At 43.9% G+C, this 27,534-nt stretch overlaps 2 protein-coding genes across 17 annotated transcripts in view; one reads left to right on the forward strand and one right to left on the reverse strand.

The window, feature by feature from the left end:
- The window catches only part of NLRP13 (NLR family pyrin domain containing 13), a 98,667-nt gene that overhangs the window by 67,453 nt on the left and 3,680 nt on the right, over nucleotides 1-27,534 (forward strand). For 6 of the 12 annotated variants that reach the window (XM_045046711.1, XM_045046710.1, XM_045046713.1 and 3 more), the window contains 9 exons: nucleotides 1,075-2,662; nucleotides 4,058-4,222; nucleotides 5,684-5,851; nucleotides 6,300-6,470; nucleotides 7,049-7,219; nucleotides 9,825-9,995; nucleotides 10,609-10,779; nucleotides 12,711-12,881; nucleotides 14,115-15,230. In XM_045046711.1, the coding sequence (XP_044902646.1) occupies nucleotides 1,075-2,662; nucleotides 4,058-4,222; nucleotides 5,684-5,851; nucleotides 6,300-6,470; nucleotides 7,049-7,219; nucleotides 9,825-9,995; nucleotides 10,609-10,779; nucleotides 12,711-12,881; nucleotides 14,115-14,238 (2,900 nt within the window). In that variant the 3' untranslated portion in view covers nucleotides 14,239-15,230. Of the gene's footprint in view, nucleotides 1-1,074; nucleotides 2,663-4,057; nucleotides 4,223-5,683; nucleotides 5,852-6,299; nucleotides 6,471-7,048; nucleotides 7,220-9,824; nucleotides 9,996-10,608; nucleotides 10,780-12,710; nucleotides 12,882-14,114; nucleotides 15,237-16,367; nucleotides 16,457-19,550; nucleotides 19,668-21,120; nucleotides 21,297-27,534 lie in introns of those variants that run through there. The other 6 variants (XR_006590649.1, XM_045046715.1, XM_045046717.1 and 3 more) reach the window with 6 other exon arrangements.
- Nucleotides 19,297-27,534, reverse strand: part of LOC101087284 (NACHT, LRR and PYD domains-containing protein 4) — a 41,896-nt gene continuing 33,658 nt past the window's right edge. For 4 of the 5 annotated variants that reach the window (XM_011289547.3, XM_045046727.1, XM_045046725.1 and 1 more), the window contains 3 exons: nucleotides 23,758-23,928; nucleotides 22,701-22,871; nucleotides 19,297-19,664 (listed from right to left, as the gene is read on the reverse strand). In XM_011289547.3, the coding sequence (XP_011287849.2) occupies nucleotides 19,571-19,664; nucleotides 22,701-22,871; nucleotides 23,758-23,928 (436 nt within the window). In that variant the 3' untranslated portion in view covers nucleotides 19,297-19,570. Of the gene's footprint in view, nucleotides 19,665-22,700; nucleotides 22,872-23,757; nucleotides 23,929-27,534 lie in introns of those variants that run through there. The other variant, XM_045046729.1, reaches the window with a different exon arrangement.

Consider the following 27,534-nt stretch of genomic DNA (forward strand, 5'->3'; position numbering starts at 1 on the left):
GTAGTAAATGGAATCTTCCTCCACTGAGCTAATTAAGCCACAAACATAGAATGCAGGTACAACTATTTTCCTTAGCAGTCCCCACCCCCACGTGAGAAATCCATTGGTAATGCTGTTGGCTCTACTCTCCAGATATACCCTGGATCCATTCATTTTATTTTATTTTTAAAAAGTTTTTAAACGTTTATTTTAGAGAGAGAGACATGGAGTGTGAGCAGGGGAGGGGCAGAGAGAGAGAGGGAGACACAGAATCCAAAGCAGGCTCCAGGCTCTGAGCTGTCAGCACAGAGCCTGACATGGGACTCAAACTCACAAACTGTGAGATCATGACCTGACCTGAAGTGTGGTGCTCAACCAACTGAGCCACCCAGGTGCCCCCCACCCCGCCCCATTCATTTTATATACATATGCTTTAGTTCTTCACAGGCTGTGCCAAGTGCTTCCACAGGGAACCAGAGACCTGTTGTTGCTGTTAGGTTATCAATGGGTATGTTTGACCAAACCTGCTGACTTTCACTTAGACGATCGAAGTAGCTTCTTGAGTGGGTTTCTTGCACCATAATCCCCTCTCCAAACAACAGTGACCTTTGAAAAATGTAGATAATCTCTTGGCTTTTAGAATGAAGATACTCATGACCGGCCCCTCCCCAGAGTTGAGCTCACCTATCTTGCTGTGTTCTAGAATGTTCTTCTTGTGTGAAGGTGTTTGTAGTAGCTTTTCACTCTGCCTGGCAACCTCTCCTTCTACATCTTGGACTGGTGGCTTCTCATGACTATGGCACTAACTCTCATCCAGAAGCCTCTGCAGATCCCTTCCCCACCTCAGAGGGCATTCTCAATCTCTCTTGTGTCCTCTTGTGTGTGTGTGTTTTTTTATTTGTGTATATCCTTAAACTATTTACTTCTACCTTGGCTCCTCTCAATCACCACACGGCCCTCCTCCAAAAGTTAGACTCTCAAAGGCAGAACTTGATTGTCTTGTTCAAGGCTTTATATAAGGACTTAGTATTCCTGAGGCTGAACCTCCTTCTGACCATTATTGTGTTGTGTTTTGCCTCACTTCTCTGTTTTTAGACCACAGAAGAAGATACAGAGAGAGAATGAAGGCTAAAATACTGACGATGTGGGACAACATCCCTTGGCCTGAAGACCATATATACCTGCGCAATGTGACTGAAAAGGAACATGAAGGACTGAAGAGCCTCCTGTATCCCAATAGGACTGGAGCCCAGCCACAGACGATCGTCTTAGAGGGTCTAGCAGGGGTCGGGAAGACCACCCTGGCAATGAAGGTTGTGCTGCATTGGGCAGAGGGCTTTCTCTTTCATCAGAGATTCTCCTATGTTTTCTTTATCAGCTGCCATAAAGTTAGAGACATGAAGGATACCACATTAGCTGGCCTGCTTTCCTGGGACTGGCCTGACTCCCAGGCCCCCATTGAAGCTCTCATGAGTCGCCCCGAGAGCCTCCTGTTTGTCATCGATGGCTTTGAAGAAATGGATGTGCCTTCCACTTTGGACGAGACTCCACCATGTAAAGACTGGTACCAGCAACTCCCAGTCAACAGAATCCTGTTCTACTTGTTGAAGAAAGAGTTGGTTCCCCTGGCTACCTTACTGATCACGACCAAGGAGTATAGAACCAATGATCTTAAAAAGTTGTTACTGAATCCATGGTTTGTACAAATCGTAGGGTTCACAGAAGGAGACCGGGAGGAGTATTTCATCAGGTACTTTGGTGACCAAAACAAAGCTAAGAAAATCTTGCATTGGGTAAGAAAGAATGAATCTCTCTTTCACTTCTGCTCTGCCCCCATGGTGTGCTGGACCGTGTGTTCCTGCCTGAAGCGGCAAATGGCGAGAAATCCTCACTTCCAGCTAAGCACCCAGACCACCACCAGCCTGTACGTCTACTTTTTCTCCAGCTTGCTCGCCACAGCAGAGGTGAGTTTGTCAGACCAGAGCTGGCCAGATCAATGGAGAGCCCTGTGCTCTCTGGCTGCAGAGGGGATGTGGTTTTGGAAGTTCACATTTGCAAAGAAGGACCTCAAACACAGGCACCTGGAAGCACCTGTCATTGGTTCTCTCCTCAGGATGAATATTCTTCGAAAGGTCAGCGACTGTGAGGATTGTGTTACTTTCACTCACCAGAGTTTCCAGGTGTTTTTGGGAGCCATGTTCTATGTGCTCAGGGGGGTGAGAGGATCCATTGGTGGTCCTCCAAAGCACCAGGAGATGAGGGTGCTTCTGAACGATGCTTTGGCTGACACAAACTTCTACTGGAACCAGATGGCTCTGTTTTTCTTTGGCCTTTTAAAAAGAAACCTCGCAGAAGAACTGGAAGATACTTTGCGTTGTAAAATGAGTCATAGGACAACGGATGAATTACTAGAATGGGCAGATGAATTAGAAAGCTATGACCTCGTCTCCAGCTGTTTTGAATTCCTACACTTCTTTGAGTGCTTATACGAGACTCGGGAGGAAAACTTTGTAAGGCAGATTTTGAGTCATCTCCTTGAGGCTGACCTCGATATCTTTGGGAGTCTACAACTCCAAGTGTCTTCATTTTGCCTAAAACACTGTCAAAGGCTAAGTAAGCTAAGGCTTTCTGTCAGCAGTGCTATCCCTCAGACGGAACTGACTTTCAACTTGGAAACTCTGGAGTGAGTAATGCAAGACTGTTTCCCCTCCCAGATTTCTTCTTTCCAGGCTCTGTCCAAGTTCTTCCATGAAAAACTGGGGATATGTTGTTGTGTTGTCAGTGGTTATGGTTGACCAAACATATCTTCTGGTGTCAAGGTTAGTCTGTGCTTCCCTACAGCACAGCTTCTTTTTGTCTTTCCTCAGTGGTTTTTAATTGTAGATCAGAATTAACTGGGATGTTAAACATGAATACACAAGCACATGTACACATACAAATACAAATACACTAAGGTTGGAACAACTACTTTAACCAACACTGTAATAATTCTGGGCTCCGCGTGTAGAACTTTATATCCTTCAGGAGCTATAATGTGTTCTTTGTTTTTACTTTCTTCATCTAAGATAAAAAGTTTAATTCATGACTTGAATGCTCTTTTACTCTTATAAACATTGAGAGCCTACTGCAGTAAGAAAATAGTAAAGAGTTAGAATTCCAATCATTCTAAGTTCTAAATATCACATGAACCTTTTTTTTTTTAGATTTTTAAAGTTTATTTTTGAGAGAGCGGAAGAGACCATCCATCCCAAGCAGGCTCTGCGCTGTCAGTGCAAAGCCCCACATGGGGCTCCAACTCACAAACTGGGAGATCATGGCCTGAGCCAAAATTAAGAGTCTTATGCTACATGGATGGAACTGGAGGGTATTATGCTAAGCGAAATTAGAGAAAGACACATATCGTATGCCTTCACTCATATGAGGACTTTAAGACAAAGAACAGATGAACACAAGGGAAGGGAAGCAAAAAATAATATAAAAACAGATGGTGACAAAACACAAGAGAGTTAAATATGGAGAACAAACAGGGTTACTGGAGGGGTTGGGGGAGGAGGGGGATGGGCTAAATAAGTAAGGAGCATTAAGGAATCTACTCCTAAAATCATTGTTGCACTATATGCTAACTAACTTGGATGTAAGCCTTAAAAAACAAATTTAAAGAGATTTTTAACCAACCAAGCCACCCAGGCACCCCCTTTTTTTATCACAAAATTCTATTAGGGTAAGTTTTATTATCTACATTGAGAGAGAGAAAATTGGAGCACAGAGATTAAATCATATCATAGGTGACACAGCTCTGAGTTTATCTTAGGTCCTTTTGACTTAAAGTCTGAACTCATAAGGAGTATCCACCTCACTTACATGGTTGCCTTCCTCCGAAAAGAGTGGTTGAGGATTGTTGGAATAAACCATCTGGGACTTTGAGAGCTATGCTTCCAGGGGTCACGATTTTCCTGCCCTGAACTCCAGTAAATTCCTGCACTTTCACTGGGTCTGTTTGCATCTCCAGTAGACCACACTCTGGGTGTTGGTTGAAGATCACTTACTCTAGTAACCCTTCTTTGCCTCCCTCATAAAGGACAAGGCCACATTACAAGATACGTCAGTGGCAGGATGTTTGCTCCGTGTTTTCCAATGGGAATCTGACTGAGCTGGACTTCAGTAACAGCAAGCTTAATGCTTTTTCAATGAAGAAACTCTGTTACGAACTGAGAAATCCAAGGTGCAAACTCCAAAAACTGACGTAAGTGTGAGACCCTCACAGTGTGAAAAATTCCATCGGAAGATAATCCAATGTCTTCCTTGGGATTATTGCATTGAGTGTCTGTTTTCCAGAAAGTAAGTTCAGGTGCTCGGGAGAATAAAATAAGTGCCCTTTATGAGCAAAACTGCTCCTTGGGCAAAGACCCAACACCCTGCTGTGTGTGGTCTTGCACGAGAGAAACGCATAGGCCAACTAGTTTTTCCATAAGACCTCTGCATGAGGCTGCTGTCTTGAGCTGGATATGAAGGAGTAGAAGACTTGTAGGATGTGGTGGAGACCAAGCGCTTGAGGAGAGCCAGAGTTCATGTGGAGTCTAGGTGAAGTGTTGTGTCTTAAGGAAAGGTGGATAGTTTGCAGTGAAGCATTTGTTCATTCAGTGAAGACCTAGCATCTTGTCTCTGTTCTGAGGTTATAGTAGTGAACAGAACAGATAATTCCTGCCTTCCTGGAGCTCACAGTGTTGGAGAAACAGATGTAAATGATCAGAGTAGTGTAGGAGACCGTGACCTCTCCCAAAGCAGGGGGAAATCCGTTCAGGGACTCAGGAGAGGTCCTTCTTCTATCTAAAAATGCCAAGCCTCCTCTTTCACACCCTATCTAAAAGGTATTTGAGTAAAAAAATAAATAAATAAAAGATACTTGAGTAAAGACCAAGTTGTGGAGCTGAAGCATCATTCTGGACTGAAGCCTCTCTCACATGATGTAAGTAGAGATCACAGGGCCTTAAATCTGGCTTGAAGGTGGTGAAGAATGGAGGTGGCTCTTGAAGGGGAAGCCAGGGAAGAGCTACCCGACCAAGGACAGAGTGAGTGGCTCTTGTTGGAGAAGGTGTTGGGTTGAATGCTCTCGAGTTCAGGCCAACTGATTCTGTCCTGCTGTCCGTCTGCAATTCGGTGCTACCTCAAGGTCTGAGGATCAGAAGCATGTGTTGACTCAGTGAGTTAAGAGGCAAGGATTTGGCAGTAATGACTCCCCTCAAACCTGAGGGTGCTGGCTTCAATACCTGGGAGGCAGCCTTAAACATCCTGCTTGATGATCTTCTTTTTCATCCTTCCCCCTTTCCCTCACTCTTGGTCTTCTCACTTAGTACTAAAGATGAGGAGAAATAAATTTAAGAGAAAACAAGAGGAGAAATGTGTTCTCACTAGGCAGTACTGGGTTGGCGTGGGGGACACCCACCCCAAGGAAGAGTGGGGGGTTGATTTCTGATTTAATACATCCAACTGTGCTTTGGATGTATCCAAATTTGGATGAATCCAAATCAGGTTTTGGATTCCTCTTGTATATGCACGTCCTCGAGGGAGGGTGTGCGTGTGCGTGTGCGTGTGTGTGTGTGTGTGTGTGTGTGCAAGCATGCATATGCATGGGTGTGGTAGAAAAGCGAGATGAGGATGCACTCCCCTCCATGAGGCTACCCTCCTCCCTGCCTCTCTTCCCCAGGTGCAAATCAATAACTCCTGTGAGGATTCTGAAGGAACTTGTCCTTGTCCTGTATGGTAACCACAGGCTGACACACCTGAACTTGAGCTCTAACAACCTGGGAATTCCCGTGTCCACGATGATCTTTAAAACCTTGAGGCACTCAGCCTGCAACATCCAGTATCTGTGGTAAGTCTCTGGTTTTCTGGCTTGGTCCCCAAGGTCACCCCACAGTTCAGGGCTGCATTGGGAGGATGGGACTCAGCACGGCAGCGAAAGGCTGTAGAGAAAGATGAGCAAAGGGAACGCCCATGGGTACAGAGCAGTGCTTTGCAAAATTCTTGCCTGCCAGAGCCACCCGAGGGGGCGTGTTAAAAGGCAGGGGCCTGGAACCCACCCCCTGAGTCCCAGCAGGACTTCTGGGTGGGTGGTGGGGGCTGGCAGCATTTCTAACAGGCTCCAAGGTGGCGCTGGACCTTGGACCACACTCTGAGTAGCACTGACTTGGAGACCATCCTGCCAGGAGAAAGGGTGAAGAACAAGGAGAAATTGGCTTTTGGTTGTGAAGCAAGGGGGACTCCAAATGAAGATCCCTCTTCGCTGGGAGTAACTCCCTGTGTTGGGGCCTCTCTGGTAGGTTGGAATCCTGTGGCCTCACCCCTCTAGCCTGTCGTCATCTCTTTCTGGAGCTCAGCAAGAACTCGAGTGTGCGCTTCCTCAGCCTGGGGGACAATGATCTCTCTGGTGTTGAGGTGAAAAGTCTGCAGGGGCCCTCGGAGATGCCCGAGTCTTCCCTGAAGGAGTTGTCGTAAGCCTTCCTGCCTTGTCTAAATAGCATCTTTGGGGAGTCTTGGGGAACATCCCATTGTAGTTACCCATCCCACGGACACATTCCCCGTCTTCACTCTTTCCACCTTCCTCCTTAGGGCTCTGTCTTGGCCAGTTTTGCCCTCACCTTGACTGCGGTGTCTCTCCTGCCAGTCTCCCCTAAACCCAGTGGTTTTAAACTGGTGGTGGTCTTGTCCTCCAGGGGACAGTGTCTGGACATTGACTTGGTCCTCACAATTTGGAGGGGAAGATGCTACTGGCATGTAGTGGGTGAAGACTAGGTGTGATCAATATCCTTCAATGCACTCGAGAACCCCCCCACAAGCCCCCACCTCCACACCAGCACCACAAAGAAAGTTCTTGACCAAAGGTCAGTAGGGTTGAGAATGAGAAACCTTACCTTGACCCACTTTTTTCTCCTGGAAGCTTTTGTTCTTTATACAGTTTAATCTTTCACGATGTCTGGGTCCCAGATGTGTGGTCCAAGGGATTGAGAGTTTGAGAAAGAAAACGTGGGCATGTCTGAGGCTCGCGCTGTACCTGTGCCTTCCTCCGCAGCCTGGAGAAATGCAACCTGTCAGCAGCCAGCTATCAGGATCTAGCTTTGTACCTCACCAGTACCCAGAGAACAAGTCGACTGTGCCTGGGATTTAATCCGCTCAGAGACGAGGGCGTGAGGCTCTTGTGTGCTTCCCTGACTCACCACGAGTGTGCCTTAGAGAGATTGGTGTGAGTGTCTCCTGGCTCTGTTTCTAGAAATGACTCTGCTTGGGGGTGGGCATGGAGGAAAACAATGGGCCCTTCATTTGGGACCCATTTCTTTTTTCTTTTTTAAATTTTTAAAAATGTTTTATTTATTTTTGAAGGAGAGACAGAGCATGAGCAGGGGAGGAGCAGAGAGAGAGGGGGACACAGAATCCAAAGCAGGCTCCAGGCTCTAAGCTGTCAGTGCAGAGCCGATGCAGGGCTCAAACTCAGAAACTGTGAGATCATGACCTGAGCCGAAGTTGGATGCTTAACCAACTGAGCCACCCAGGCGCCCCCACTTGGGACCCATTTCTATCACTGAACACTAACACACGTCGAGCAAGTACTCCATGTGCCTGGCACCATTTTAAACACAGATTCTGAGTAGCACCCTCAATTTGTTGAATCAATCTCTGGGGGTTGTGCCAAGGAATTCAGTTTTAACAAGGATACCAGGAAATCACCATTTAGTCAACCTGTATCTGAGCTCCTATATCCCAACACAGCTGGGCACCAAGGTTGGGGTGGTGGATAAGACAGACAAGCTTCCTGCCTGTGACGAGGGTGTAGATGGATGAGTGAGATACCAAAAAAAAACCCCAAAAACCAGTAGTTCAGCGAGGAAGACAAAGTGGAATGAGTAGACAAGGCATGGTGTGTTGGTTTCCTGGTAAGGTCTCCCACCAACCTGAGGAGGTGACACTGAAGCAGAGACTGAAGGAACCAGACACAGAGAAAGAAGAGGAAGGAAAGTTCCAAGACTGGAGTGTTGTAGGAACATCCAGAGGACTTGTAAGGCTGGAGTAATGTGAGCGAGGGGGATAATGGGAATAAGCCCTGGCCGTGTACGAATCTGTTTTGTTTGGAGCAAGGTGGAAAGTCCTCTGAGGACTGGAGGTTGTACAGGGACAGACTCTGAACGATCACCCGGACTGCTGTTGAAGGGTAGACTATAATGGAAGCAAAAATAGGAGGCAGCAAGTGCCTGTTGATCAAGCAAAAGGATGGATATGAATCAGCCAGGTGAGGTGGTGGGACTTCAGGGCATACGTGAAGGTACAGCCAGTAGGGCTTGCTGATGGGTCAGTGGTGGTTGAAGAGGGAAAGGGACCAGGAACCAGGAATGCCCCACAGGTGGTGGGTTTGCCAGCTGGGTGAAAGGCGCTGCCGTTTTCTGACTGGAGAAGATGGGAGGATGAGGTTTGGATGTTAAGATTGGGACATGGGAATGTGAGATGCCTATTAACCAACCATGTAAAGCTGTTGTATGTATGTAGGACTGTAGGTCTCAAGGAGATTGTCGGGTGGGGATGAGTCCACTGGCAATGGTAGGTGCCAAGTGTCATTTCGTTGGGTTTTCCAAAAACTTCATATTGTTCAGGTGAGCATAAAAGGATAAAAAGGCCAAGGGTCTTGAGGCACATCCAAGGGGGTGTATGGTGAAAGACGACAGAATCTGAGCTAGGGACTAAAAGGTTAGCACTCTCAGCACAGAGCTTCAAAGAACGAGAATATTAGTAAGTAATTCATTCATAGGTAATATGAACTAATATAACATATGACAGTTATAGGTTACATTATATTTATCCCATTTATAATTACACCTATATAAGATACTTTAACATGTATACATATTAATAATACATAATATATGAAATATATAAAAATCTTATATAACTGCACATTATATGTGATATATGTTACCTGATAACATGCACACCATGTATGTATCTGTTATATACCTAGATATCTAATATATGCCATATATTTCAAACATGTATACTATATATATTTCTAATGCAAAAATAATCTGTTACATATCTCCTATATATCACATGTAACATATATAATTCACATGATATATGCTACGCAGTAGCATTGTCATATGTATGTACACCATGTATAAATGTCTGTTATACCTATATGTCTAATATATACAAATGTCTAACATGTATCTGTATTCTAGATCTCCTACAACTTGTATTGCATACTGCACTTTTTTTGACATGTGAAAAGTCGTACATATTTAATATATACAAATCGGTGAGTTAGGGGAGAAGGACACACCCATGAGACCATCATGGTCATATGGTGGCCATATGACTACTGTTAAGGGCATAAACATATCCATCTCCTTCCAAAGTTTCCTTCTGTACCCTTTTTTATTAACTTTTTTTTTTTGTGGCTAAGACTTAACATAGAAAATTTAAGCACGTAAAAAATCTGAATCTTGGAGAGCTTTACACAATACAGTATTGTTAGCTATAAGCACAACACTATATGGTACATCTTCAGAACTTACTCCTTTTGCGTTATGCAAACTTGGCATGCTTTGAGCATCCCTTTGTTGTTGTTATTTTTTTTAAACCAAACACTAAGGACCGGCATGTTCATGGTGTGCTCATTGCAGAAGTCTGGGGAAGGATAAGTAAGCACAGATACTCAGCATTTCCTGGGTGGGGGTTCAGGGGGACACCATGGCTGAACTCAACACCATAGTTGAGGTGGGGCTTGAGGCTTGTGTCCCCAGTGGTCTTGGTTGGGGCTGCTTTCCGGAGCATCTGTCTCCATGGCTCTTGCCCCACAGGCTCTGGTTCTGCCAGCTCGGTACACCCAGTTGCAAGTACTTGTCAGATGCTCTCCTCAAGAACAAGAGTTTGACCCATCTGAACCTGAGGAAGAATAACCTGAGAGATGAGGGAGTGAAGTTTCTGTGTAAGGCCCTGAGTCGTCCGGACTGCAGCCTCCAGAACCTGGAGTAAGTTCCATTGCCTCCCTGCCCTTCGGACGATGAGAAGAGACCATGTGAATTGACCTGCAGATGCCTGCATTCCAAATGGGACTGAAGTCCTGGGTGTAGATGTGATGGCTCACACAGAGAAGCTTCGGGCTCTATTGGAAGGGCGTGAGGGGATGGGTTACTGGGATGATTGTTAAGGACCAACCACAATGTGTGCTGGGAGTCCCCAAGACCACCCCAGGAGCTTGATGACTCACAGAGGACTCCACTCTGTGTGCAGTCCAGATTAGTGGCTGTGGCTTATTACAATGAAGGGAGGAAAAGCAAAATTAGTAAAGGGGAAAGGTGCGTGGGGTGAAATCCAGAGGAAACCAGGTGCAAGCTCCCTATAGATGGCATGGGGAGAGGGTTATGCTGTTGTCCTGTCTACTTCATTTCCACCAGGGGTAGATGGAGTACCCGGGGTATCTCAGACCTCCTGACCAGCACCCTTTTCTTCCCAGGGCTCTGGATGAGAAGTCTCACTTTGGCATCTCTCCTTTCCTTGGGAGACTGTGAGATGGGCTCGGTATATAGAGCAAAGTCTAAGGACTCCAGGATTGTTATTTTTCCCTTTGTGTTTGTTTTGCAGTTTGTCAGATTGTTCTTTCACAGCGGAAGGCTGTCAGGAGCTCGCTAATGCCCTCCAGCATAATTGTAACATGAAAATTTTGGATATTGGGAGCAATGACATTCAGGATGATGGAGTGAAACACCTGTGTGAGGTCCTAAAACATCCAAAGTGTGCATTGAACACGCTTGGGTGAGTTGACCCTGTTCTCTTTGTAGGAAGCCCCCATCTCTACTTTTGGGGTAGGAAGGAATAGATGGGGTCATCTGGGGGTTCAAGAAGGTGGGGAACAAAGGACTAAATTCTCCTGTTAAAAATCTCTTCTCAACAATAAGACTCCAGTTCAGAGACAGAAGTTCATACCACTCACCCCCTCCTTGGAATATTAATACTCTTTTCAATCGGTACCTTTTGGATAGTAGGTGGAGGGCAAATACAGCCTGTTTCCTGGCCCCAGAGTCTTTTCTGTCTAAGGGGAAGTCTGATTTTAACTATAAGATGATGTGTTTGTTTAGCAAACTAAGACGGTTTAGACTCCAGGAATAGGAGTTTGGGTTAAGTGTGGCTTACATGTTAGCTATTTTTCACATAGGCAGTGATTCTACTCACTCTCAAAAAATGTTAAGAGATTCTACAGTATTTCTTTCTCTGTGGAGACCCTCCCATGTGTGTTTCATGGATGCACCTTGAGGGCATTATGCCTATAAGTAAGTCAACAGTTGCTGCTTCTTAGTACATCCTTATCCTCCAAGGAGTATCTTCAGGTGCACAATTCTTTATCCTTCAGGTGAAGGAGAAGCCCTGGGATTTACACAAGTAATTCAGGGTCCTCTTTGTGCCTTAAAAAAGAATGATGGTCTGGTTTTAAGCCCTCACTCTCTAGCTGCTTCTCCCTGGATGCAGAAATGAGTAAAATGTTTGCAGCAGCTCTCCTGTTGTCTTTAATGATGAACGCCTGCCTGATACTCAGTTCACTTCCATCTGGTTTCATTCTCCAAAGTAGTAGCCTTAAAGCAGGCACCTGCATGGCTAACTTGTGTTCACAAGGTCCCATCTTTACCATCACACCGGGGTTTCTCAACCTCAGCACTGTGGACACCTTGGGGTGAGAAATCCTTTGCTGTAGGTGGTCCTTCATTCTATATGATGCTGAGCAGCATCTCTGGCTCCCACCCACCAGATGAAATAGTACCTCCCTGCTCTGCAGACTTTGTTCCGTCTACCCTGTGGGGGAAGAGGGGGGGGGGGGAAATCACCTTTCATTGAGAAACACTGACCTAGATGACCATGGAAATGTTAAAGGTTCACAATCAAGGTCAGCAATATACAGTATAAGGTACTGGTTAAAGCCCTGCAGGTGGCGCTAGACTGGAGACAGGGTGCACTTGTGTGATCTTGGAGTGGGTCTTTATCCTGTCATTCTCTTCCTGTCCACCAAATAGTACCTTTATCTTGAAGCATTCTCTGGATCTTCCCCAACCCCTTCCACCCTAAGAAAACCTATTCTTTCTCTCCACTCTTGGTGCATCGCAATTTTTTTTTGGAAGGCATTTTTTAAACTTAAGTTCAAGTTAGTCAACATACAGTGTAGTCTTGGCTTCAGGAGTCGAACCCAGTGATTCATCTCAAAATTTTCATGTGTGGACACCTGTCACATATCTTTATAGACTTGGTGGAAATTTCCACTCTGTTAAACTGATGTAACACTTTGTCACTTTTGTCTTTGAACATATGGTTGGCCAGCTACTAGGCATACAGATTTTTGTTTTGTTGAATTTAGGAACAAGATGAAAGTGTAGTGAAGAGGTTGTAATCTTATTTTAGTCCTTTCAAGGATCTTCCAAACTCACATCTACTTTTTACAAACATGGTTTCTTTCACAGTTGGGCAGACTAATGTTCTGTTGGCTCATCTGGCAAATGGAGTTTAAGACATTGGCCACCTCTTTATAGGATTGGTATATGAGTAAATGAGTTATGTGTAAGCAGTTGGAGAAGTGTCTGGTGTGTGGCAGGCTCTTCACTGCTTAACCACAGACTTCTTCCTAGATGTGTATCATTTCTGTTTCTAACTTCTCAATCCTAGTGGACCATCTTTCACACTTCCTTCTCACCCACTCCTAGGTTGGAGAAATGCAATCTGACACCTGCTTGCTGCCAGTATCTCTCCTCTGTTCTCAGAAGCAGTAAAAGCCTGTTTAACCTGAATCTTTTGGGGAATGACTTGGAGCCCAGAGGAGTCAGCACACTGTGGAAGGCCTTGAAAAAATCAACCTGCAAACTACAGAAGCTTGGGTAATCCCCACCACCTTTAATGCTGGGAGGCACCTGATAAGAGGGGATGGATGGGCCGATGTTTTTTTTTTTTTTTTCAATGTTTATTTATTTTTTTTGGGACAGAGAGAGACAGAGCATGAACGGGGGAGGGGCAGAGAGAGAGGGAGACACAGAATCGGAAACAGGCTCCAGGCTCCGAGCCATCAGCCCAGAGCCTGACGCGGGGCTCGAACTCACGGACCGCGAGATCATGACCTGGCTGAAGTCGGACGCTTAACCGACTGCGCCACCCAGGCGCCCCGATGGGCCGATGTTTTATAGCAAGCATCAGATTCACCCTCCATTGGATTTCCTGGAGCAGTGCTGGCCAGCAGAGCCTTTAGTAATGACAGAAACAGTCTATATGTACTGCCCGATAGAATAGCCAGTAGCAGCATGTGGTAACTGGGCACTTTGAAATATGGTTAATGCAACCAAGGAGCTGAATTACTGAAATGGCCACATGTGGATAATGGCAACCATGCTGGGCAGCACCGTCCTGCAGACATTTGTGTAGTTGAGGAGTCCCCTCATTTTTTGCATTTTTGTACCTATTCAATAATTCAACAACATTTCACTCAATGATACCTTTTTTTAATGCTGACTATGGGCAAAGCATGCCATAGCAGATAGCAGTAAATAAAGGGTCATGAGCCTTGCCGTCATGGGTCTGCATTTTCCTCAGGGAGAGGACAAATCTGCAATGTATAAAAGCAGTGTTGTCACGAATGCTGGGAAGGAAACTTGGGATTGTGGTAGAAAAACAAGGGTGATCAGAGTGGTACCAGAAGGCATGTCAGAGGTGGTGATGTTGACGCTGAATCCCAAGGAGGCTGGATGGAGGAATCCACATATCAGGAGGGGAACATGGACAGTGACAAAGGACCAAGAGTGTTTGTAGGAAGTGCAAAGGCTGAGGTTAGACTACCAAGCTCTGTATTGCCCCTTCCAGGAAGTGAAATAAGAGTGTTTAATTAGAACACTCTCCACCTTATTCAGTATTCTGGAGATGAGGTCAGAAAGGTAAGCAGAATTTTCTTTTCCCCTGGAGAAAGACCTTAAACTAGGCATATTTTTGCAGAAATCTCAGATACCAAAGAATCTTGCCTACTTGAGGAAGTTGTTCAAAATCTACACATTCAGGACTTTACATTACCAACTTCACATCTAAGTAATGCACTATTAAAAACATTCTCTCTCTCTTGCTTGCAGGCTTGAAAAAGAGTTGTACAACATAGTGAAGGGGGAGCTTGAGGAATTGCAGGAGAGGGGGTCCTTTCTGAGAGTCAAGTGTAAGTGGGATTTCAATGACCTTGAGGACAAATGGTGGTGGTGATCCAAAGGCTACACTATGGGATGTTCTTGGAGTAGAATCACCAGGAGATTTCTCAGGTGTTGCTGCTCTTGAGGACAAATGAGCAGTTACCTCCAGAGTGCTTTCCCACAATTTGTTGTAAGCAGCATATTTAAATACCCAATCTCCAGAATCCTAATCTAATACTACATTTGGCCCCAAGAGCCTACATTGGCTTTGTCTTAAGTTTCCTTTTGTCTTTCTTGGTGTAATGTCTTTAACTCTCACATGTTAAGAGAATTCAATAAAGCAAAGGATATTAAAAAAATACCTTGAGAAAGCCTAAAGCCTCATTTCCTATGGATCGAGAGATGGGATAGATGTGACTGTAATTCCGCAGTTATTATACTGTGGATAAACCAGCCAGATGGAGATCAAGAACCATTCCTACGATGCAGATAGACCCAATTTTGGCTTTTGCGTGTACCTTTGAATGATCCATGGCTGTGTTATGTCTAAAATGTATTTTACTCACCTGAAAATGCTGGGGAACATGGATCCTACCCAAGGATGTAATGTGAAATTGATGTCGTACATGGGAAATACATATGAAGATAGGATCCGATCACAATTTTATCTCCTTTGCCCTATTATTTAATAGGCAAAAGCTATCAGAAGTAGTCTGAGGGAACAGTGGGACATTCATTGCATTTTGCATTTCGTAGCTTATAAAACCTATCATAGTGTGTCTAAATCCACGTCAGAGCCCTGTAGGTAGGGACGTCCCTACTTGACTGATTTTGAAAACAAAGATTCTGAGGGTAAATATTCTACAACAAATTACAGAAATAGTAAGTCAAATAATGGAACTTAGAATCCGAGTCTTCTATTTTAAGAGCCAACATGCCTTATGAGACCCAGTGGGGTCTTGGAGTAAGTCCATGATCCTTCTATCCATCATGTTCCCTCACCATTAAATATAAGTGAAACCCAGAGTCCTTGAAATAAATCCTTCCTTCTCTTTCTTGTGGATTTTGGTCATTCATCATATATAAAAGCTGGGATAGTGGGGGGGGGGAGGTTTATGAACTAAGAAAATCTTGTCAAGGAAGAGAGATTTTAAAATCAAAGGTTTAGATACGCCTTAGTCTTCCATGTCTTTAGTTACTGTAGGTTAAAATAGCATTGTGTTATTTCTGATAATCTGACAAACTGTTAACCCCAAATCCAAGAGGATCCCAAAATTTCTTCATTGTGTCTTTGAAAACAAAACATGGGCATATTCTTCTGTGAACATTAGATCTACAAATTTTCTATCAATATTTTCATAATATTTTAGGAATTTATTCTAGAATTTCTGGATGTGCCATGGAATTATTTCAATTACAGCAAAGGTTCTTCACCTTTGGGTCTTCTAACAATGTTGTTTTATTCCAAAGCCACGTAATGCCAAAGTGGCTTTCTAGGGAAATCAACGATAGGTCTACCCCCATCCCCAGAAGGGGAATGGGATGGGACTGAATGGGTTTGGATGAGGTGACAGCTGAGCTACTTCCCCAGGCTCACTGCAGTTTAGGAAGCCCACCACCCAACAAACACTGATTAGCTTGTGACCAATTGTACTCTAACTTCAAGTCCGTGATTATGTGGAAGACCACCTACCCCCCCCTCCTTTTTCACACCTGATACTTGGCCATCTTAAAAGTGTGGGTAGACGTGGCCAGGACTATGGTATGGCCAGGGGGGAGGGTTAGGCAGGGGTAGTGTAGAGTTATCTAGAAGAAGCAGAGAGAATCCTTCTTGTGATGTAATGGAGGGGATGTGGTTGAATAAAGGATCCCCTGCATTGAATCTGGCAAGACAAACAGGTTCTATGGAATGGAAACATTCACAGTGGCTTTTGATGATAAAACCACTGCTTCTCAGCTAATGATTTTATACCCTTTAAACCAATTTTCTCATTACAACTTGGGTCTGATAGCATCAATCTCAGGTTTTGCAAAAATTACACAGAATGATGTGTGAAATGGTCAGTTGTGATAAGCACCTGTAAATGATGCTCTTAGGTTAATAATCTTCTTCAATCCTATCATCTCAAGATCCTCTCTTGCTAACTAGATGCTTCATGGCTCAGTTTTTTTGTCTTGTTTTTTTTATCACCTCTGTTGCAGAAACCCTGGCAGGATGCCTTCCCTCTTCTCCACAGATGAGAGATGAAATGACTTTCTCAGTCTCTTTCTCTTGTGATTTTTATTGTATGGTAAGATGGGCATAACAAAAATTAACTGCTTAGCCATTTTATTTTTTTATTAAAAAATTTGTTTTAATGTTTATTTTTGAGACAGGGAGAGACAGCATGAACGGGGAGGGTCAGAGAGAGAGGGAGACACACAGAATCTGAAACAGGCTCCAGGCTCTGAGCTGTCAGCACAGAGCCTGATGCAGGGCTCGAACTCACGGACCGTGAGATCATGACCTGAGCCGAAGTCGGATGCTTAACCGACTGAGCCACCCAGGCACCCCACTTAGCCATTTTAAAGTGAACAGTTCATTGACATTAAGTAGCTTCACACTATTGTGTAACCATCACCACCATCCATCCCTGGAACTTTATGTCCCCAAACTGAAACTCTGTCCCCATTAAACACTAATTCCCCATTTCTCCCTCCCTCAGCCCCTGGCAACCACTATTCTTTGTCTCTATGAATTTGACCATCCGAGGAGCCTCGAAAAACTGGGATCATACAGTATTTCTTTTTGTTGGCTGACTTACCTCACTTAGCATAATGCTCTCAAGGTTCATCCATGTTGCAGTAGGTGTCAGAACTTCCTTGCTCTTTAGGAATCCTATTTCACTATGGGTATGGACCACATTGTGTTCATTCCTTTGTCAACAGACAGTTGAGTTGCTGACTGTGCAAAATCTAACTCCTAAGTGGATGGCAGGGGAGTCCAGAAGTGAAATACTTGTATCCTTAAGCTTTCCTTCCACTTACCACCCCCTCTCTTCAGTTGGAGGGTTGGAGGTCCTCAGTTGGAGGAGGGGAAAAGAAGAGAGTCTTGAAAGCCATAAGGTGCAGCAGGAAGAGGAGGACGTGAGTAGAGTTTGGGGAAGGATGGGAGATGCAATGAGTCATGCAGGGAAATGAGATGAGCCAGGACAGAGAGATGACCCAAAACTTGGAAGGAGGCAGAAGAGAATGACTTCGGTATCATTTGGGGGACCCTGCTGGGCTTGCAGCTTTGGTTGATGGAGTGACTTTACAACTCTGCAGAGGCTGACTTGTGGTGTCTTCTCTGGTGTTTCTGTACTCGTTAATGTTTTGCTTCGACTTTGTCAATTTATTCCACTGAACAAGCACGACTCAAGAGACCAAATCGCAAAGCATTCTTTTTGCCTGACTGTTGAAATTTACTCTCAGATGTGAACTCTTTTCCTGTACCTGGTTAAATACTTGTCCTGGGCCATTTCTTTTTCTTTTTTTTAATCATTTAATAGTCTCAATAGCAATAACTTAACAACCTAGTCCCATGCCACAAAACTCAATTTAAACTTTAGGCTCTCCTAAACTGTGATATAGAAGCCCTGTGTCCCAAGAATGGATGCACTCAGAAAGGTGGAAGGCAAGGGAACAAGGAACATAGTTACTTGATTGACACAGTGACAGATTCAGCATCTGACCACCGAAGCTGGGTTTTTAAAGCCAGCATTCTTGGAATCAGCAGAACCTTCCCATCAATGGAGAAATACCCATTGGAGCATCTACTGGTGAAGACAGATACATGCTTAGCTCATCTGGTGGCTTATTCCTCCCTGAACCTCTACACATCCCATGAGACCAGTAGCCTATGTTGCTTATATTTGTTATATTGGTTTCACACATTATCTACTGTGTAAAATGCCTTACCGTGCTGGGATTGAGCTCATTTCTTCACGCACAATCTACCCACCTCCCTTGTTATAATTATCATCCTTCTATTGGTGTCTTATAACCATACGCACTACATGTACATCTCTGGGTGGCTGCCTTAAATATTCCTGTACAAGAGATTTATAAGGTTGTAGGTTGTGATACACATGATGTCAAATATTAGGATTTTAGGTGGTTTCTATCAATAGATCAAATGACATACATATATACAAGGCAATTCTATCCTGCTAAAGAAACCACTTTTAGATATATAGAGACCTATGGTTTACAAACCTATATCTCAACCTTTTGGCATGTATGTACATATGTATACATGCATACACCTTTTTTAACCTGACACAAGGCATTGTATATATGCCCTCCATTGTGTTTATACAGTGTTAATCTATCCGTGTTGAACTATACACACATTTCTGTGTATACATGTATATCACGAGTGATCTGTTTTCAGTCTATCCACGTTAGTTTACACACACCTATCAATATGGATAGCCTAACAATGAAAAAACAATGCATTTGGCGTGGGATCTTCATGTAATTTAAAAAATCAAGGCTATTTTGTTAATGGATGCATTTGCATATATGGAAGTATAGAAAGGGTATGGTACTTAGTTTCCTGCCAGATTGCCTGTGGGGTGTCGGAAGAAGGGAATGAGACAGGTTGGTGGTCAAAAGGATCTTCACTTTTAGCTGTACATGGAGGTGGAAGGCTATGGATGACTTATAGCACTTTTCTGGGTGCCTGGGGGGTACAGTCCGTTAAACATCGAACTCTTCATTTCAGCTCAGGTCATGATCTCCTGGTTCATGGGTTCGAGCTCCACGTCAGGCTCTGTATTGACAGCACAGAGCCTGCTTGAGATGCTCTCTCTCCCCCTCTTTCTGCCCCTCCCCTGCTTGTTCCTGAGTGCATGCTCTCTCCCTGAAACATTTAATAAAATAGTACTTTTCAAATCCCATCATGAGGCAAGAGAAGAGAAAGAGCCTGAGTTGGGACACCAGCAGCACAAGCAGAAAAGGGGGACCAGGTTATACCTCAGGTCCAATGCTCACAGTATGGGCAGCACCTGTCCAAGCCGTGTAGGGAAAAGACCACAATTTCTACAACCCGCATGCTTGCTCTGGGCATGCACTGGGAACACAATCTTTTTGGAGATTTGACAAACTGTTTTAAGATCTAAGATTTTATTGTCTAAAATGTCCTTGTGAGACAGGATAAGAACTTGACCTTGACAGCCTTTCAGGGCTTGCCCAAGGCCACAAAGCAAATAAAAACCATATACACACACAGTATATGAAGTATCCAAAGTGGGGAGAGGGGGAGGCCATGCAGAAAGATCAGGGTTTACATCTGTGTCTGGAACTGTAATTCCTGGGGACAGAGTAGGCATGAGTAAGGGCTCCAATAACTTTTCTTTGCAGGTCACTTGGGTCAGGAGGAGTCACCAGTCACCTATAACTGTCAAGGAGGGATTTTCTTCTTCTGCAACTGTCAGAAGTCTCTGGGTTTCCTCATCAAATTCAGTTTTTTGCAGCCTGGTAAGATATAAAAAGGGCTCTGTTGAATTGCTACCTCTTTTGTTTCTTCTCTGCAGCTCTTCTCTAGCATTTCTTCCCTGGTCAAGCCTAGGAGAACCTGGTGATGCCTCCCTCCCCATCCCCATGGGACAGACATACCTGTCAGGCAGTGGTGCACTGAAAAGTGTTTAACACCTGGCTCTTGGCAGGGGGTGGGGGCTTGGAGGGGTTGGGGGGGAGAAAAGCCCTGTATAGCACTGCACGTTTCTGAGGTGTAAATTCTCCTACCATGGCCAATACCATTTTTTTCCCAATTTTTTAATATTTATTTTTGAGAGACAGAGGGTGAGTGGGGGAGGAGCAGAGAGAGGGAAACACAGAATCTGAAGCAGGCTCCAGGCTCTGAGCCATCAGCACAGAACCCAATGCCTGGCTTGAACTCATGAACCGTGAGATCACGACCTGAGCTGAAGTCAGATGCCTAACCGACTGAGCCATCCAGGTTCTTCTATCATGGCCAATTTAAAGCTGCCAACTTGATGTCGCTAAACACAAGAGTAGGAAGAACTGTCCACACAGGGTTATCACCATCTGGTGGCAGCGGTCTCCAGCACATCGCTGGACAGAACAGATGTCCTATCTGATAGAAAGCCCTGACCACCTGAACATTGGGGTTTGAAGAGGGGAATTCAGGAAGCTAAGGAGCAAGACCAACTACTTTTATTGTTAAAAAGATAAAACAGTAATAGCTTCTGTTATCTGAGTGCCTGGTCCTAGCCTTCTGCTGAGGGCTTTAGGTGCAGCTTTCATTAAAATTTCTCAGGGGCGCCTGGGTGGCTCAGTCGGTTGAGCAGCCAACTTCGGCTCAGGTCATGATCTCACAGTCTGTGGGTCCGAGCCCCGCGTCGGGCTCTGTGCTGACTGCTCAGAGCCTGGAGCCTGTTTCAGATTCTGTGTCTCCCTCTCTCTGACCCTCCCCCGTTCATGCTCTGTCTCTCTCTGTCTCAAAAATGTTAAAAAAAATTTAAAAAAAAATAAAATTTCTCAACCGTGGGAGATAGCATTATTGACCCGATTTGTGATGAAGACAAGCAGGCAAAGCAAATTGGCTCAAGGTCACACAGCCATGGAGTGGTAGAGTCAGGATACAGATGCCAGTACCATGGCCCTGGAGCCCCTGCACTTAACATGAGGCAGTCCATTGTGGCTCTGAACTAAATGGGAGGGTTAAGGATGACTGTGTGTGTGTGTGTGTGTTCTTCTGCGGGTACAAATATCTCTGGTGTCTGCTGGTATCTGTTGCCAACTGTCTGGAGCACCTTCACCTCCCTGTTGGAGTGAAGGACATTCTTTCAGGCATCTGTTCGTCTTGACACACAGATCTGTGGGAATGTCCATGGTTGGGGAGGGTGCACGGGATGTGGAAACTCACTTACGTGTTTCCAGCATTTTTATTACATCTGTATTTTCACAGTACCTGTGTCCAATCATTTCCCTCGTTTGGCAGAGAACAGACAATCGGGAGAAATGCCTTGCCTGGGGCTACAAGACTCAGCACAGAAAAGCTGACATAACATGATTTGGAAAAACTATGGAAAATCCAAGTCTTCCCACTGCCTCAAGCACCACCTTCGGAACCTCTCACAAAAGGTAAGATGAGGATGAACTTTCTAGATGGCAGGCACCTGAAGTTTCTAGACATAGGTTTACAAGGATGGACTTTGAGGAAATGGACTCATAGCTTCACAAGTTGGAAAAGACAGTAATGGTCTTAGTGTTGGAGTTATACCAGTTTTAACCCAACATCTCCTAGTCCTTTCTGGAAATGAGTGGCCATGTAAATACCTACGACTGCCCTGGATTTCAGATACGTTTGAAGAGAGTAGGAGAAATAAATGAGAAAGCGACGCTTAAGGTTCATTATATTGTCACCTAATAGAACAATCTTTGATAAAATAACCTAATACATACATTTTCTATTATATGTATAATTATACTTTTATAAATATAATTATATAATTATATGAATAATATTTATTACATGTGTCTAATTTAAATATTTAAATCTATAATTATAAATGTGTGGGTGCCCGGGTGGCTCAGTCAGTTAAGCATCCGACTTTAGCTCAGGTCATGATCTCATGGTTTGTGGGTTTGAGCCCCGTGTCAGCCTCTGTGGTGACAGTTCAGAGCCTGAAGCCTGCTTCGGATTCTGTGTCTCCCTCTCTCTCTGCCCCTCCCCTGCTCACACTGTTTTTCTCTCTCTCAAAAACAAATATACATTAAAAAATGAAAATACATAATTATATACATGTATAATTATACATATAAATTATAAGTATGAAATCTAATATATGAAATAATACACAACTACCTACTTAAATTTTAATATGTCTATAACATATAACATGTAGAAGTCTACTTTATACTTTAATTTTATAGCTATAAATATGTTTATGTCTATATAAATATACAAATTATATGTATTTTACATTAGATTTTAGTTATAATTTATAAATGTATATTATATAAGTCATAGGGGTCTATATAAGTATAAATGTAAGTCTTATATATCAATAATTATAAATGTAAAATTTTTATATAAGCTTTAATTTTTTTTAATGTTTGTTTATTTTTGAGAGAGTGTGTGTGAGCAGGGGAGGGGCAGAGAGAGAGGGAGACACAGAATCCAAGGCAGGCTCCAGGCTCTGAGCTGTCAGCACAGAGCCTGATGTGGGGCTTGAACCCATGAACCGCGAAATCATGACCTGAGCCGAAGTTGGACGCTCAACTGAGACACTCAGGCGCCTGGTAGATAAGCTTTAATATAGTAAGCTGTACTTTATAATTGTACTGGAACAGTAGCAAGTGCCCCTGTTCATATGGTATCACCACCCACCAGGTACTGTGCTGAGTTGACGTATCTTTCACTCCCACAATCCCAAGGCAAGGAGCACCATTTGCATTTTGACTGTGGCAGCACCACACCTCGGGTTCCAGTGAATCCCTCCTCACCCGGGCGTGTCCTCACCAGGAGAGCAAACCCCAGCTCACCCTAGAATCTGCAGGGTGCACGCTGGGTGTCTCAGGGCTTCACATAGCACCGCCACTCCAGTGTGGTCCAGGGCGTTTCCTTGCAGGTTCAGACTCTGCAGGGTTTTACTGCTGGTGAGGGCACTAGAGAGGTCCTCACAGCAGGCACTTGTTAACTTGCATGTAGCCAGCCTGCAACCAAGCATACAGGGTGAGAAGTGGTTCATCCAAGTGAGTGGGATGGGGATGTCACATTTAGCCAAGGTCATCCTAGCCTCTGAGTACAGTATGTGACATCTGGTCCCTGACTGGGGGGAGATCATAGAGGGCCACACTGTGTGTTCCTCTTTGATCCCATGCCTGTACAGGGTTTGTGTCTTGGCAGCTCCTTCCAGTCATGGAGGGACCTGTTTCCCTACCCCTGAAAGAGGCTGGCCTCCTGCATGGTCTTGGCTCATAGGACCAAATGGAAGCAAGGTTATGGGAGTTCTCAGCCACCACGTTGTGCATTTCTTGCTATCTAGAACCCGAGATGCTGATTGTGTCCCTCCAAAAACTCATGTTGAAGTCCCAACCCTCAGAACCCCCAAATGTGGCTACAGTTGGAGACAGAGTCTCCACAGAGGCCAAGAGGTCAAAATCAAGTTATTAATTACTCCTAATCCACTATGCCTAGTGTCCTTATCAGATGACAAAATTAGGACCACACACAGGGAGAAGACAGCTGTCTACAAGCCAGGGAGAAAGACCTTAGGAGAAACCAGCCCTGCCCAATCCTGGATCTTGGACTTCTGGTCTCCAGATCCATGAGGTGACACATCTCTGTGAAGTGGCCCAGTCCATGGGGCTGTGTTATGGCAGCCCCAGCACACTGTCAAAATGATTGAGAGGACCACCTACATGAGCCAGTCCCCAGGGAACCTTGGACCCCTGAGCCATCGCCAGTGCTCCTTACTTTACGTCTCTAAGTTAGGAGTCATTACTCCAGGACAGCTCATGACTCCGTGTCCCAGTCTGGTTTCCACTTTCCTTCACCTTCCACCCACCGAGACCCAGCCTTGACATTGGGGTCACCCACCCAAGAATCTCTAAGTGACAGCTGGGATGTGCTAGACCTTGACACAGCAGCTTCACACCAGCATCTTCTATGTCATTGTAGCTGATTTGTAGACTTCTCAAGTTCTGATTGCCAGTGAGGACTGAGGCGAGGTCTCGACAGCCATCAGCGGTGATGGAACATTTCACCAAACTGCAAGAGAACAGTGCTGATATCACTCTTAAGGGTTAACTGCATCCACACTTGAGATCAGAAAAAAAGATACCAAAGCATTACATGTTCATCCATGCACAAAGGGCATAATGCAGCAGCTCTGCTAAGGCGGTGTCCACTCCCTGTCCCCTCCGCCCCCCACTGCCCCCATGATGTACTTGTCCTCAGGCAATATCTGAACACACATGGATGGGTCTTTTGGGGCTCCCTATACTGGTTGTTCATACCTCTGGATTCTGCTAGGCTTTTAATTTCTAAGACCTTATAACAAGTTATCTTTTTAAAGGTTTAATGTTTATTTTTGAGAGAGAGAGAGACACACACACAAAGCACAAGCGGGGCAGGGGCAGAGAGAGAAGGCGACACAGAATCCGAAGCAGGCTCCAGGCTCTGAGCTGTGAGCACAGAGCCTGATGTGGGGCTCAAACTCACAAGCTGTGAGATCATGACCTGAGTGGAAGTTGGACACTTAACCAACTGAACCACCCAGGCGCCCCTATAACACCTTATCTTTAAAGCAAGACCTTCCCACTTCTTATTTATTAGGTGCTTTTGAGGTATCTTTGGCCCCTTGCAAATTCCACATACATTTGGAAATCGGCTTTTCAAGTTCACCACCACCACCACAAGTATTGCACTTTGGGATTTCATTAAAACTAAAAATCATTCTGTGTAGAATTAACTTTGGATAGTGAGTATTTCAATCCTTGAACATGGTCTCTATCTCACATTTCCTGAATTACACTAGCATTTCATGATATTCACTGCAAAGGTTTCACACATACTATATTGGCTTAATTCCCAGATGATTCCTTTTTGATGCTACTGTAAATGATACTTCTATTTAATTCCATTGGTGTATTGCTTCTTGTTGGCCTGTAAGAAATCTTTTTTTGGTAGATTATTTAAAAGAAGCTTGTTAGACTCAATTCTGATTATTTAGTTACAGATTTTTAAAAGATCTATAATATTCTGTCTGCATAGAATTAGGGGCTTGGGGGCACCTGGGTAGCTCAGTTGGTTAAACGTCCAACTTCAGCTTAGGTCACAATCTTGCAGTTTGTGGGTTTGAACCCCACCTCGGGCTCTGTGCTGACAGCTCAGAGCCTGGAGCCTGCTTCAGATTCTGTATGTCCCTCTCTCTCTGCCCCTCCCCCACTTGCACTCTGTCTCTCTCATTCAAAAATAAACATTAAAGAAAAAGGAATCAGGTGTCTTTTCCCTTCTAACATTTTTAAGGATTTAAAGTTTTATATGTTTTACCTTATTGCTTTTGCTGACATTTATAGGACAACGTAGATTAGAAGTGATTATAGCCAGCCTTCTTACCTTTTTCTTGATATTAAAGAGAAAGATTTTGTGTCTTCATTGCTAAGCGGATGTTTGCTTCAGATTTCTTGAATGTTTTATCAATTCAAGGAAAGCCCCAATTATTAATTTTCCAAGAGTTATAATAAGTGGATATTGTTTTAACTAAAAGCTTTTTCTGTAGTTTAAAGGATAGTTATTTTATTTTTAATCAGTTAGTATGGTAAGTTACCCTGATCTTTTTAATGTTTAACTACCTTCTCTGGATAAACCCAAACTTAGTCCTTATATTCTTTTATTTTTTTAATTAAAAAAAAATTTCTTTTTGAGAGAGAGCATGTGAGCAGGGGAGGAGCAGAGAGAGGGGGACACAGAATCCGAAGCAGGCTCCAGGCTCTGAGCTGTCAGCACAGAGCCCAACATGGGGCTCGAACCCATGAACCACGAGATCATGACCTGAGCTGAAGTCGGACGCTCAACGGACTGAGCCACCCAGGCGCCCCTATATTTATTCTTTTAATACATTTCTGGAATCTGTTTGCTCACATAACTTTTAGTGCTTTTGCGTTTCATGAATGACACTGGTGTATACTTTCTTTCTTATGAGTTTGACGTTATTCTAGCCTTGAAAAAAAATAGTAGGAAGTATTTCTTCTTTTTTCCAGTCTTTAAAGAATTTGTGTAAAGACTGGAATTATTTCTCCCTTGAATATCTGGCAGCAGCCATTGATGAAAACTTTCAAGCCTGATTTAATTTCTTCAGTGGTTTAAAACTATTCATTTTTCAGGGAGCCCGAGTGGCTTAGTTGGTTAAGCATTAGATTGTTGATTTCAGCTCAGGTCAAGATCTCACAGTTCATTGAGATTGAGCCCTGCTTAGGGCTCTGCATTAATGGCACAGTGCCTGCTTGGGATTCTCTCTCTCTTCCTTGCTCACTCTCTGCCCCTCCCTCACTTTCATGCACGCACTTTCTCTCTCAAAATAACATTGGGGCGCCTGGGTGGCGCAGTCGGTTAAGCGTCCGACTTCAGCCAGGTCACGATCTCGCGGTCCATGAGTTCGAGCCCCGCGTCAGGCTCTGGGCTGATGGCTCAGAGCCTGGAGCCTGTTTCCGATTCTGTGTCTCCCTCTCTCTCTGCCCCTCCCCCGTTCATGCTCTGTCTCTCTCTGTCCCAAAAAAAAAAAATAAATAAATAAACGTTGAAAAAAAAATAACATTAAAAATTTTTCATTTTTCTAAGTTTGGTCATCCTTAGTATTTTTACTGATTTTTGAAAAAATCTAAATTTTCAAGTTTATTGTATACAGTTGCTCATAATAATCTGATATCTGTATCATCTGTAGTAATGTCTTTTCCCATTCTTGATACAGAGCAGTGCTGTTCAATATGGTAGCCACCAGGGATGTGTTTTTTATTCAGGGTGTATCCTAATTTCTACTCCGATCTCTTCTTTGTTTTATGGATGATGAATGTGAAGTAATTACATTCACCTCCTAAGAATTTGAGTTCAATGGAATAGGACATTAGTTTAAAAAAAACAGCAGGATGCAAATAATGGATTGATGCTTTCTTTTTCAAATTCTGTTTTGTCTGTTGGATACAGCTACAACATGTTCATGGCATATTGTTTGTCTTTTCCATCTTCCAAATTTTTCTCATTAAACTTGAGATGAAATTTCCATAACAAAATCATCTTAAAGTGAACATTTAGTGGCATTTTCAGTGTAATGTGCCATCACAGCTTCCTTATATTTTAATAGGTCACTTAAAAACATCACTTTTTTTTTTTTAAATCCAGTATGACAAGGGTACCTGGGTGGCTCAGTCGGTTAAGTGTCTGACTTCAGCGCAGGTCATGATCCCACAGTTTGTGAGTTCTTGTGAGTTTGAGCCCTGGGTTGGGCTCTGTGCTGACAGCTCAGAGCCTGGAGCCTGCTTCAGATTCTGTGGCTCCCTCTCTCCCTGTGCCTCTCCCACTAGTGCTCTGTCACTCTCTCTCTCAAAAATAGACATTAAAAAAACTTTTTAAAATAAAAATCCTGTATGACATCCTTTCTTGTGGCCAAAATACTTAATTTTTTATATTTACTTATATTTTAGATCTACATCTTACATTTTAGTCTTTTGATTAGGTATTTTTTATCATTCCATCTTCTCTGCTTATTTGGGTGTCAGCAATACTTTGTTTTTTTTCTAATGTTCTATAGAAATTTCTGTGTCCACATTTAACCCATCAACATACTAAGTTAATCAACACCTTTACCCTCTTTGTGGA

This window comes from Felis catus, chromosome E2, assembly GCF_018350175.1.
Source record: "Felis catus isolate Fca126 chromosome E2, F.catus_Fca126_mat1.0, whole genome shotgun sequence".
NCBI classification, from domain to species: domain Eukaryota; kingdom Metazoa; phylum Chordata; class Mammalia; order Carnivora; family Felidae; genus Felis; species Felis catus.